This window comes from Girardinichthys multiradiatus, chromosome 2 (assembly GCF_021462225.1).
Source record: "Girardinichthys multiradiatus isolate DD_20200921_A chromosome 2, DD_fGirMul_XY1, whole genome shotgun sequence".
NCBI classification, from domain to species: domain Eukaryota; kingdom Metazoa; phylum Chordata; class Actinopteri; order Cyprinodontiformes; family Goodeidae; genus Girardinichthys; species Girardinichthys multiradiatus.
In genome coordinates this window covers 45,205,834-45,218,702 of record NC_061795.1, presented here as the reverse complement: position 1 = coordinate 45,218,702, position 12,869 = coordinate 45,205,834, and the positions used below count along the sequence as shown (strand labels likewise).

The 12,869-nt window shown below is 40.7% G+C and overlaps 1 protein-coding gene across 1 annotated transcript in view; it reads right to left on the bottom strand.

Annotated features, from left to right (window-relative positions):
* Positions 1–23: 23 nt before the first annotated feature.
* The window catches only part of st3gal2 (ST3 beta-galactoside alpha-2,3-sialyltransferase 2), a 32,329-nt gene continuing 19,483 nt past the window's right edge, over positions 24–12,869 (bottom strand). Inside the window, exons 3-7 of the mRNA XM_047391550.1 lie at positions 12,693–12,826; positions 7,743–7,922; positions 7,491–7,536; positions 5,424–5,543; positions 24–5,324 (exon numbers count right to left, since the gene is read on the bottom strand). Coding sequence (XP_047247506.1) covers positions 5,151–5,324; positions 5,424–5,543; positions 7,491–7,536; positions 7,743–7,922; positions 12,693–12,826 — 654 coding nt within the window. The 3' untranslated portion in view covers positions 24–5,150. The remainder of the gene's footprint in view (positions 5,325–5,423; positions 5,544–7,490; positions 7,537–7,742; positions 7,923–12,692; positions 12,827–12,869) is intronic.

Here is a 12,869-nt window from a genome sequence, read left to right as displayed (position 1 = left end):
AAAGGACCAAGGCTTATTTTCAGTTGAGTTTCTTGAAGCTTTTATTTGTACAACAGCAGAAAAAAAACAGAGTCACATGTCCTACAGATGTTCCAGTGGTAAATACACGGGTGCTGATGTTTCCAACATGTTGCTGAAGGAGATGTTAAAGGTTGGATGAGATGGTGATGGCAGAGGTTTCCTGCTGTTGACTCAGGAGCAGTCACTAAATGACCTGGTTTCTACCTGAGTTCAGAGCGTTACAGAGGCAGGGTGGGGAACAGAACCGGTAATTTTCCCTGGATCGTTACAGATTCAGGGAAATGTTTCTTCAGTGTTTCTGAACTGCTTCAGGTCTATTTGCGGCACAGATCAGGTTGTTTCTGTACAGACACTTGCTCATCTGTGGGGAAAACGGGAATCAATTCAAAATAATGGATCCTGTCTTAGGTCCAGAGACAAGAAAGAAAACAGTTTGACCTTTAACTTGTTAAAAAAAAAAATTAAGTTTGGCTTGAATATCCAATAAAAAATCTCCTCTTTGCCCTCACTGAGCAGGTGCTTCCCAACACTCACCTTCCACACTCAGCTCTGCTTAATCACTCTTAAAATGAATATTAATGACCTTAATGGGCTTTTTTTCTACTAAGAAAAAGGAAAATTTCAGACTTGGAGGCGATCTGTGACATCCCCTTCGTAACATAATGTACCAGACAAAACGGAGTAAAAATAACTGAATAGACTGAAATGCTGGGTTTCTCTGACAGTGAGGACAGCGAGGACTTCAGTTCAAGTTTAAATGAAGTCAACCCTAACTGTAGAATGTGGCTCAACTTTTGGTCATCTCCACCATTCTTCAGAGCTGGAAGAATCTCTTCTGCAGGATAAATATGTGGGTCAACAGCAGGGGGGGGGAAGACCTACTTTAGGTTGTCTGCATGGAGGAATCAGATCTGTGTCATGTACTGTCGGTGGGAGGGAGAAACCTCATTTGGACTGAAAAGACTCTGTTGCTGTCCTCCTACATCCGATCACCATGTTCTGGGCTCCAGCTGATAAGGAGCAGCAGCCTGTTTACTCTCCAGGCAGCAGAAACGCAGAGGGAACGAGTTCTTATGATCATAATGTCTGCATGACGGTCACGTTTAACTTCTAAAACATTAACACTTTCATTATGAAGCTGAAAGAGCAGTTTATACTGATGTTTCTATTTTAATCTGATGTCCCACTGATACACAGAAATAAGACCGTCTCAGTTGCAGACCTAAACTACTGTATCTCCTTCATGATATAAAATGACAAGCACATTCAGCCCGTTAAAAAATCCTGATTCAGCCTTTGATTTCCTTCCTTGGATCGCTTTCTTTTAATCTTCCAAAACTGTTCTGATCAACAATTTTCCAGACTTTCTGGATGTCTTTCAAGGTTCTTCTTAAGGGTTCTGGCTGTTCTGTTACTGTGTTTCAGTCCAGTCATTGTAGCCGACCATGACAATTCAATAATACAGTGATCTTAGAACTAAGCTAAGTTTAGGTAGACTTGACTAAGCTTAGGTCGGCCAATGTAAGCATAGTTGGGCTAAACTAAAACTGGCTAGTTTCCGTGAAAAAAATGTAGGCATAGACAGGTCAACCTAAGCATGGGTAGGTTAAGTTTAGGTAGACTAAGCTAAACTAAGCTAGCAGGTAAACTCAACTTTCAAAAGATAAGCTGAACTAACATGAGGAAATCTTAGATGTAGCCTATCCAGTTTACTCGATGTAAGCCTAGGTGGGTGAAGCAAAACTCAGCAAAGATGAAATACGTTTAGGAAGGCTTATTAATTTTGTCTTTTGTTTGCTTTTTGGTCATGAACAAGTATTTAAAAAATGACTTGAAACAGTTTTTTTTACTAACTATTAAAATAAGAGCAAAACTACTTGAATTAGCGTTTTGTTAACTTTCGTACTTTCTAGTCAAAGATTTCCTTCACCTATTTTCCGTCTAGTTCTGACAGTTTGTCAAGGTGTATATCAAGGTTTAAGTTTTCTTCTATATGTCAAACTGTTATTTTTGGGATTTTTGATAGATTTAACAAAATAAAGTGAAATGGTTATTGTCTCTGTGATGGGCTGGTGGTGACAAAGAGCTTAGAGATTCAATTTAAAACTGGTTCCTTGCCAACGTATCTGTTCCATGTCGACAACACTGGTTCATCCCTTGAGTTTAGAAGCCTTTTTCTGCCTGAACGTTAAAAAGATACGACTTACATGTGTGAAACCCTAACCAAAGGACCAGAAACTTCTCTCTTAAAGCCTGGAGAAGTACCGACAAAACTTTAATAAATGTTTTAATAGATTAAAGGAAAGTCTGGTTGCCTAGAAGGAATAACAAAGAAACAAAGACCGAATGAGGAGTTGACTGTGATATGAATTCACTGCATTATGCGTTCACATCGTCTCCATTAGTAAAAACAACATCAATCGTATGAAGCAGAAAGTAGAAGGCAGAGTGTGTGTCATGTAGTGAATTTATGTTCAGCTCAAAAGGCACAGCTCTTAGCTAGAAATGTGCATGTGTGCGAGACCAACTATAACACAAAGGTAGCAGGTGTGTGTTGCTGATGAAGCAGCTGCAGGCGAGAGAGTCCAGCAGCTGGACAAGGCACAAAAGCATGTGACAGACACAGTAAGCACAAACAATATGATGAGATTCAGTTGGGTTAAAATGAGCCCAAATCAGCAACGAAGCGTGTAAGAAAACCTGGTGTGGAGGGAAAACACCAGCAGAACACGGAGTTACAGTAAAATACAACAACACGGCGGCCTAGAGCCATGTGTGCATGTGATTCCACCTTAAATTACCTGCACAATGCTAGAACAGAAAACAAAAACATGTCAAGAAGTTGAATCCATCAGCTTGCAGTCACGCAAACAGGTGAAGCTTCATGGGTCCTTCACAGCTTCTTCAACACAAACACTTTGAGTCACACATAAGGAGTTTCTGCAAAGCTCATGGCTGCTTTCATGACCTGGAAACTGTTTCTGGCTGAGACTGGAAATTTTAAGGGACATTTGGAAGTGGAAGCTACACATTTCTAAATTGTGACATTGGTTTTTACTTTTTTAATCTGAAAATGTACAGTGTTGTGAAAGAGTAACCCCCACCTCTTGCAGATTTCCCCTCCTTTTTTCAAACACTTAAATATTTCAGAAAGCCAGAAAATAATATAACGCAATACAAAATGCTATTTTTCAAATGATGGTTTTGTTTTAAAAGGACTAAAAGCTATCCAAGCCCTACTATAACTGCCAGAGCTGTAGAAGCAAGCTACTCATGAAAATAGAACCTTTCTGGTAACATGAAGTAGGCTAAATACCTCAAAAGCAACATGCCATGTCCCAATCTAAATAAATTCAAGAACAGTTGAGAAACAAAGTCACTGGCTTATCTGTCCAGGAAGGGTTGCAAAGCCAATTCTAAGGCTTCGGGTCTCCAGTGACCCACAGTGAGACACATCCACAAATAAAGAAAACGCAGCAGTGGTGAACCGTCCCAGGAGTCACTAGCCTACAAAAATGACTCCAAGAGGTCACAAAAGAAGTCGGAACAACATCTAAGCACTGCAGGCCTCAATTGCCTTAGTTAAGGTCAGAGTTCATAAGTCAACATTGAGAAAGAAACCAGGCCTGATTACCGGTTGCTGCTTGATGGCCGTTGTTGCCACCAAGGTGCCACAACCAATTCTTAGGTTCAGAGGGGAAACAACCAGGTTGGTTTGGATGTCTTTTTTCATTAATACCTGAAAGAACCATTTTAAAACTGCTTCTTGTATTTACTTGGGTCATACTTGGTATCAATTCTTTGGTGATTTAAATCGTATGTGATTGAACGAACTAAAGCCTGTATTGGAAAAAGTGGATTTTTAAAGCACTGTATATTTATGGTGGAATTTCAGCCACTTCTAAAACCAAAAACTCTCCTTTTCCTGCTTCTAAAGTGGTTTCTTCCTCTTTCTCCTTAAGGATCCAGTTTGTGGTATTCTGACATTTATTTCAAACACCATTCTGCAGCACTTATTTTACTGATTCTTGTTTGTTTTCCTCATCATAAAGTGTAACATATGGCATGGTGGTTGACAGAAATTAGAAGAAAATCCAGTTTCAGCGGAAATCTATTAAAACCAACCAGAAAGCAAACGTCAGCATCAGGGGTGAAAGCTAAGGCGTAGGCTGGCTCTACCTCCTCCAGACTGAGCTGAATTCCTACTTTGCCGAGCCAGGACTGGGTTGAGTGGTTAATGAAGGCGAGGGGTTTTCTTCTGCCCGTCATGTGGGGCTCTAATAGGGTCTGCAGCGCTCTGCACAGTCCAGTTTGTAGATCACTGCTGCATTAAAACAACACTGAAGCAACGTTTGAGCAAAATTGCTCTCAAATGAAACATGGACCGGTTCTGAATGCAGCATACCTCTATCCAGCCACCTCTGTCTGCAGGTGAATAAAGACTTCAGCAGCATTTAAATAAAGTCTCTAGAACCACAGTTTCATCTCATCTTGTCTCTCTGAGTCAGAGCAGTCGAAAGGCTGAAATCCTGAGGATCTGCTGCCAACACCAACCAGAACCGGGGAGCTTTGTAGGGGAGTCATATCTGATAAAGTCACATTAATCACATATGGCCTGTTTAACACGCTGCTAATTGCCTCACAAAGACCTTACGACACCAACTCAGTGGCAGTGTCGGGGGATGTTTCACCTCAAAGAGAATTTAAGGCAAATCAAAGACAAGATCTTGATTCTAAAAGACAGCTCTTTGTCAGCAAAATATTCCCACATGGCCCAGTGGTCTCTGATATGCAGAATGGGTGTGAAGGATGTTGCATTGTTTGTGTTAGTAAACGAGGGTTAAATAATTCTCAACAGATGAACAAATTTTCTAAATTATCCTGCTGTTCAGCCATAATTTCCTGTTTTCCTCAGTGTTCAGCCCTGCAGCAGACAATGAAGGTGAATCATTTTACCTTACAGTCCGATTGGAGGCTGGAAACCCAAAGAGAAAAATATTTTCTTGATCCTAGTTCACCTCAAGAGCCCCATTAGTAAAAATCTTTCAGTTAGCTTTTATTCCAAGTTGAATCCAAATTTCTGATCAGCTCTCTAGAAACCTAAGAACGACAGGAAAATGTTTTTCCCATCATTTCCCAGGGAATACTGTAATTTTTCCAGCCTTGGACAGCTGCTCAATGATCTGAGCTTCGTAGTCCGCGTCATGGACGCCGGTCTTTCTGAATTCTCCAGAGTATCGGTTCTGCTCCCAATAGTGGTGCCAGTTTCCTCGACTGTCGGCTCCAAAGCCAAACACGTTCACCTGGAAGGGAACATTAGGATCAGATGGAAAAATGTTGATACTGGATGAATGTGAGAGGGTTGTTTTCAGAAAATTAAAGAAACGGAAAAAAGAACTGACCTCGTCACAGACGTGAAGAGCGAAAAAGAGGACCAGCATGCCAGTGGAAGGGTATCGCCCGTGATGTCTGGTCCAGTGGTCGTGGATATATTTGAAGAACGCTGGGTTGAAGATCTGAACCTGAAAGCGGTACACAGAGAAAAAATACTGACATATGTTTACAGTTCTGTGAGAAAGTAATCATTTCTTTCTGGTTTTTTTGTTTTGATCCAGACTTTCCTGTAATCGTTTCAAGTTCATCAGTGAATATGAACGGCTTAGAAATAGATTAAGGTAGGCTAAACAAAGCTAAACTAACTCAAGACAAACTAAGCTGAGATAAACAAACCTAATGGAAAATAGAATAAACTGGGGTAAAATTAAGAAGATTAAACTAAACAAAGGCTAGCTACCTTGAGATATGCTAAACTAAGATAAGCTACACTAAGGTAATATAGACATAGGGAATAATCTATGCTAAAATAAGTTTAGGAAGGGCAAATGTGGTAAGCTGAGCAAATCAGTAATGAGCTAAGGTAGGCTTGGGTATGTTACAATGTGATAAAACAGGCCAAAATTAAATTAGGTTAAGCTAAAGTAAGATTACAAAGGTTAAATGAAACTAAACCAAGCTAATTTAATATAACTAAAACCAAGGAAAGCTAAGCTAAAATAGGCTAAGCAAAGATAAACCAAGCTAATTTGAAGAAGGCTAAACAAAGACAAGACAATCAAAGGAAAGTTAAAATAACCCAAGATAAAGTGAACAAACTAAGCTAAACTAATCTAAACTAATCTAATCTAATCTAATCTAATCTAATCTAATCTAATCTAATCCATGCTACGGTTTAAATATGGCAGACTGAGACTAACTAATGGGATTTTCTCATCTGAAACCAGTAATAAAAACCCCCCCCAAAAAAACAGAGGAGAAACTTTAATTTGACTTGCTTTAACAACAATATTTTGTAAGTATTTATCTTTGTTCACAGTTTTCATAATTTGACATGTGTTTCTTTTATATGTTGTTTTTCATCTTTGTTTTATGGTGAAACTAATAGCTAACTAATGGCACAATAACTTTGAAATGTAAACACAAAACCTCCTTATATCACTTTATATATTTATAGATTTAGCTGTCTAGGATTATTTAAAAATTGACATTTTTTTCTTTGTCTTTTCTGGTGGTTTTATTAACCACTCTTAATATGATCCCTGACTTTTATTCTTCCCTGACTTTTATTCTTCATCACGGGTTTCTGATGAAAAAATCCAATCGCACAGATCCAATACATGTCTGAATACACACCTGCTTCTCCATTGAGTTTAGATGATTTTTCTGGTTAAATGATCCATATGACAGAGTTAGGTGGGTTACAAACAAAAATATTTCTCTGAAAATGGTCGGTTGCTAGACTTAATGTGAGTGAGAAAGCAGCAAAAGTCCAAAGACAAACTTTACAACCGTTAAAAAAGCCAGAGGACCATTTAAAGAGACAAATTAAATGTGGCTGCTTGCCAAGAACATAGGAAGATACACGGACTGGATCGAGTCACCACAGAAATGTGTTCTTGATTGAGGAAACTAGAATCCAGTCTCCTCTAAGCTCTGTTTAAAGCTTCAAGACTGATAATGATGCAGTTTTTTAAAAAAGGAAGTAAATTTAACTGATGAAAATCCCAAAACTTCAATGACAAATTTTGTCACTCCCTGCAGTTTTGATCTCAATAAAATTTAAAAGCACCCCTAATGGAATAAAAAGTAATTAGAACATTATCTGCTGCCTCCCGGTGATGCTCAGTCCCAAGAAAAGGAGCTTTAGTCTGCTCAGAGCTGTAAATCCTCAAATTCTTCATTTCTAGGTCACTCTTAAAGATGCTGTGAATCTGGCCGGGCGAAGATGCCTCGGTGCCTCCACCCAAAGAGAAGTTCATTTATTTATTTTAGAGATTAAATGCAAACTGGAGATTAGTGAAAACAAAGGAAGGGATGGTAATCCCTCATCGACAATGGGTAAGGGGGCTTTATAACTGGAGCAGGGTCACTTTGTCAAAATAGGCAAAGTGAATCACAGTAATGAGACAAACCTTGTCTTTATCCACACGGAGAAACTGCTTCACTGGAGCGTAAGTGCTGCAGAAAGAGCACACAGACATAAACTTTATTTGATTGCTGGATGATTGACAGATCTCTAATCTCTCTGCCTCCGAACAGCCTCTCAGTGCAAACAGAACATATCTCTGTATTTAATGCACCCTGACATCTAATGGAGGCTGTATGAACTAAATTCCTGTTGTTTCACATGTTAATCCGAGCTCATGCACATCTGTGACTCTTACAATCGGATCTGGCCGGTGGACAGAGCGCTGGTGATCCAAACCAGGTCCAGTGTTTTGAAGGGAACCAGGACAAAGCTGACGTTGGCCGCCAGGTTTTTGGCGCTCTCTGGATACATGAAGTGGTGGGTTGTGTGGCTCCCGGCGTCGTCCTCGTAGCCCACAGTGGGGGCCAGATTTATCCTGGAGGAGAGAGAGGAAAAGGGGAACATCAGGAGAGATTTCCAAGCTCCATTCCAGGAATCAGATACATCTTTAGTTTTGAGAACTAAATTTTTTCTGATCTATGGTCTGACATGGTGCACTTTTTTGGAATCATGTAAACCCTCACAACACAGCATAAAAACAGTTCTTAATGGGTCCCTGAGTAGACATATTTGCGCTGTTTTAGCAGCAAAGGCACGGCCTACACAAAGAAGAAGCGAAATCAATAAAAACAAAGAAGTAGTATACAAAAGAAACTGTAGCGATAGCATGTAGACTGTAGTGTTCAAAAGGACATCTAGTGGCAGAAACATGCATTAGTTCCTAGAAATTGTTGATAAAACTCAAGCTAAATTTGTTCTGCAAGATTCTGCTGAAAAAAACTGCAAACGTTTCACCAATAAGTCTCGACTGTTTGATGTGTGGAGCTATATCTTTTAAAGGAATTTATCATTGAAGATATCTTTCTGCACCTGGTACCACAGAACAATAAAACTGCTTGTCAGGCACAGTGTACAAATAGAGAACGAGAGTTTTTACTGCAGTAGAAATATGTAATCACAGCTAAAAATCTAGAGGTGCAAAATTAACTAAAGCTCCTGCAGGGATCAGCAGGATTTTCACATCTTTACTGGTTCACAGAGCCAAGACAACAAGGACAACTAGATTCTTTCAGAAGTGTTGTCAGTGTAGTTCCTGATTGAAAATCTATCTATCCATTGTCTAGACCCGCATTTCTGTGCAGGGTTGCAGTTGGGCTGGTGTCTATCTCCAGTGGGCATTGGGCAAGAGGCAGGGTACACCCTGGACAGGTTGCCAGTCTGTCAGAGGGCAAGACAGGACAAACAACCATGCATGCACACATTCATACCGAAGGGCAAGTTAGAGAGACCTGTTAAACTAACAGTCATGTTTTTGGATTGTAGGAGGAAGCCAAAGTACCCGGAGAGAACTCACACATGCACCAGGAGAACATGCAAACTCCAAGCAGAAAGCCAGCACGCCGGGATTCAAACCCAGGATCTTCTTACTGCAAGGCAACAGTACTACCAACTGCACCACCGTGCAGCCCAGTTACTGTATTATGGATTGTCTAAATTCATAGCTGCATACACATTTGTACTGGTCCTGTTTGCCCCATATGCTTCAATGCTTGGTTTCCCCCTAAACATAAATGGGATGATTTAAGCCCCTTTTCCATTGCTTGTGGAAAGCCCCAGGCTTTTGAAAGTCCAGGGCGCGTTTGGATACAAATTTACCTGGGTAATTTCACTTTCCTGGGGCCTTTCTTTCACTTGTAATAGGTCCTGGTTTAGGGGTAGGACTTTTAAGATTTCCTGGGTTTGTTAAAGGAGCGGGGTTTTGTGCAGTAAGACATTGCGCCACCAGCTGCAACAATGAAGGCGCTTAGTATGCAAATTTATTGTTTTTATACCATTCATTTGTCATACAAAGGAGTGTTAAGGTATTTTGTTTAAAGCTCAAATCGCCATTTAAAAAATATTCTTCAACAGTGAATGGCCAATCATGCACATTTTTATGTGTTTACAATGTTTTATGCAGAAGAAATGAGAGGTTAAAGAGACCCTTCAACTCCAGCTTGGAAAGAAAATCTGAACTGAAATATAATGGGAGTGAATAAGAGTTTAGTTGTGCACTCTCTGCAATCTGGGCAGATTTGACAGAAAACTGTCATCCTACAGCAGCGGGAAACATTCTGAGTAAAAGTAGACAAAAATACTTGTTTTGATGTGTAAATTGTACATGTGGGGATGAAACTGTTGCATGAAACTAGTTAAAATGCAAATGTTTCCTAATATTTCACAGGTTCAGAATCTATAGTGTGATATCATCAGACTCTGGGGTGAGCATTTGGTAGGAAGACTTTGAATAAAATCACCAAAATTAAACTGCAATTGTGTCAAAACTGTAAAAAGTGTCAAAATGCCAGTTCAGTTACCTAAAGTCCAACTCCCCGTGAGCGGTTTAAAATTAAAATGGTGTTTCTGTTGAAAAATATAGCTGTGTTATGGAGCTCCAAACTGGGCTGACCTTTCCAACTTCTTTCGCCAAAATCACAGTACAGTCTAGATGGAAAATTTTCAATGTTTTATATCTTTTTGCAATTTGAGCAAACATCAAATGACGTATAACTACCAAATGTCTTAGCACAGTATTCTTGATGGAGCTACACATTTTTTCCTCAACGCTTTGGGAGGAGAAGCAAGATAAAATCTGAAGGGGAAGGGGGAGAATTCAAAAAAATAGAGTGACCAGAAGAACTGGGCCTTAGTGGTTATGCATTTAATAAATCCCACAAACCTCACAAAAACGTCCTCATTCCCTCCACAACAAATCCTGACTGAGCTACTGTTAGTTTAAGAGCTCTCAATGCTTTCCAAAGCACATCCAGAGAAACAGGAATGTTTTCCCCAGTAGGACTTCTGTCTGTGTCTGAAACCCTCTGCTCTGTCTGCAGACATGAGGCGGCATTGACAAAGCCCCGGCTGAGTCACTGTCTACACGAAGAATATTTCTGTCTAAACAGGAAGCTAAAGTTAGGAATATAAAGCCTGCACTGAGCACGCCAGCAGATATACAAGGAGCAAAAGAGATGATTGTGCAGCGAGCTGGAGTGAATTCAGGCGTGTGGTTGGTTGTGTGGGGCTGCTGCAGTTGAGCTGAAGCCAGGGAAACAAATGAACATCAAATCCCAACATTGAAAGAAGAGATGGAAGATGCCCACACTCCTCCAGAGAGAATCAAGACAAACTAGCAACTGCCTCTGCTTTGATTTAACAATGGAGCAAATTAAAATGATACGTTGATGCCTTCCTCCGTAAAAAACCATTGTGTTTGACCTCACCATGTTGGACAAGCTTCTTGGGGAGTTTAGAAGCTTTTCCATTGCTTTGTTTCTCCTATCCACACACTAATTTGCATATTCAAACTGATTCCTGCAGTGTAATAATCAGTCATGAAATACTCCAGTTGGCATATGGCACCAAGAGAACCACATCATCTAGAGAGGGCAAGGATCCCAAACCCTCCCCTCCATGACCAAACCTTGAAATAACATCTGCCTTGCGCTGGGAATACAGAGGCCAGAGAGCAGGTAGCCATGGCACCCAATAGAGCCCCCCCAAAAAAACTATCCAGCTGGAAACTGTTGGAATATCCTATCAGATCAGAGGTTAGTCTTTATAAGGTAAAGAGTTCTGATATATTGGTGTCTTCTTTCTGAGTGATCAAAGGATGGAGCAGGAGATGGATAGACGGATCCTCAGCACTAATGAGGACATTGCTCTGGTCTATTGAGGTGAAGAAGAAGCTGAGCAAAAAGGTGAAGCCCTAGATTTACTGATCCACCTACAATATGTTCAACCCTCAGCTGTGGTCCTGAGATATGGATCATAACTACAAGAACGAGATCATGGAGGGTGGCCAGGCTCTGCTTAGAGACAAGAAGAGGAGCTCCATCATCCAGGAGTTGCTGCTCCTTCACATCAAAAAGAATCACCTGAGGTGATTAATCTGATCTGGACACAATCCTACTCTATGAAGTAGAGTAACTACACAATTACTGGCCACTTTATTGGGTACAGCTTGCTAGTGCTGGGTTGGACCCTGTTTTGCATTCAGAGCTGCATTAATTCATGTTGCATAACAGTTCTGTGTTCAGAGATGGTGTTCCTCATAACAATGTTGTAACCAGAGGTTATTTGAGACACCGTTGAAGTTCTATCATCTCAAACAAGTCTTCCAATTCTCCTTTACATCACAAGGGCATTTTCGTCCATACCCAGCAGGATATCTTCTCTTTTTTGGACCATTCTATGTAAACTTATGAGAAGGTTTTGCCAAGTTGATCAGCAGTTTCTGAACTATGTAGATCAATATATCTAGAACAAACAACCGTGCCACATTGAAAGTCACTTAAATCCCATTTTTCCCCTTCATTCTGATGCTCAGCTGGAACTTGAGCAAGCCATCTTCACCACATCTAGATGGAGATATGGATTGGATTGGGGCCATGAGGTTGGATCATTGGGTGTTTGTGTTAACAAACAATCAAGCAGGTACACCTAAAAAGCGGCTGGTGACTGTATGTCTCTTCTGACCTGGGAACACCTTGGGATCTAAGAGGACGATCTGAGCTTCTTGACCTCAGATAAAGTGAGGAAAACAGACTGTTGCAGTTATTTGTTTTAGAAATGCGAGTGACAAGAAGATTTCATAATGTTCCTATCTTCTCGGTCTAAAAATGGCCCTTATTACAGCTGTTTTATTTATTGTTGGAGGTATGTTCTTGTCACAGGGAGGTGAAGTTCTTTTTAAAAGCTCTGAAACACACACAAACAGCAGCAAACATCATGAATCAGAGCCTGAAGACTCTGATTCTTCAGAACAATTTGTGCGTGGTGCAACAGAAGGCCTTCTGTGTCCCGGTGAGTTGGTATGCACATCTGAATGAATGCCATCAGTTTCAGCTTCCAGGACATAAAGCTCTTTGTGGCAACCACATAGATCAAGTGACCCCTGTGAACCAATCAGAGAGCTGAATGCAGGGCAACATTAAACAGTGAGATTAAATGGAACATTAGATGCATACATCTGCTGTCTGCAGCTCTGCAAGCGCCCATTTCCCTGAAAGCACATGGAGCAGTATTGATGGTGATGGCGAGACATGTTTTCCTTCTCCTGTCTGCTCTCCATCTATTTGTCTTCCTTCCTGCTAATCTGTCTCACCTCATGATGTAGTCGTGTCCATCGATGGCCGCCCCATATCCGGCTCCACGGAGGTTTCCAGAGTTTCCCACCACGGCACAGCGTAGGCATCGCCCTGGATCCCAGGAGCCGTATGGTGACCGCCCGGGAATCACCTGTGGCAGACGGTCATAATCAGATCCATCTTTCAACATTCAC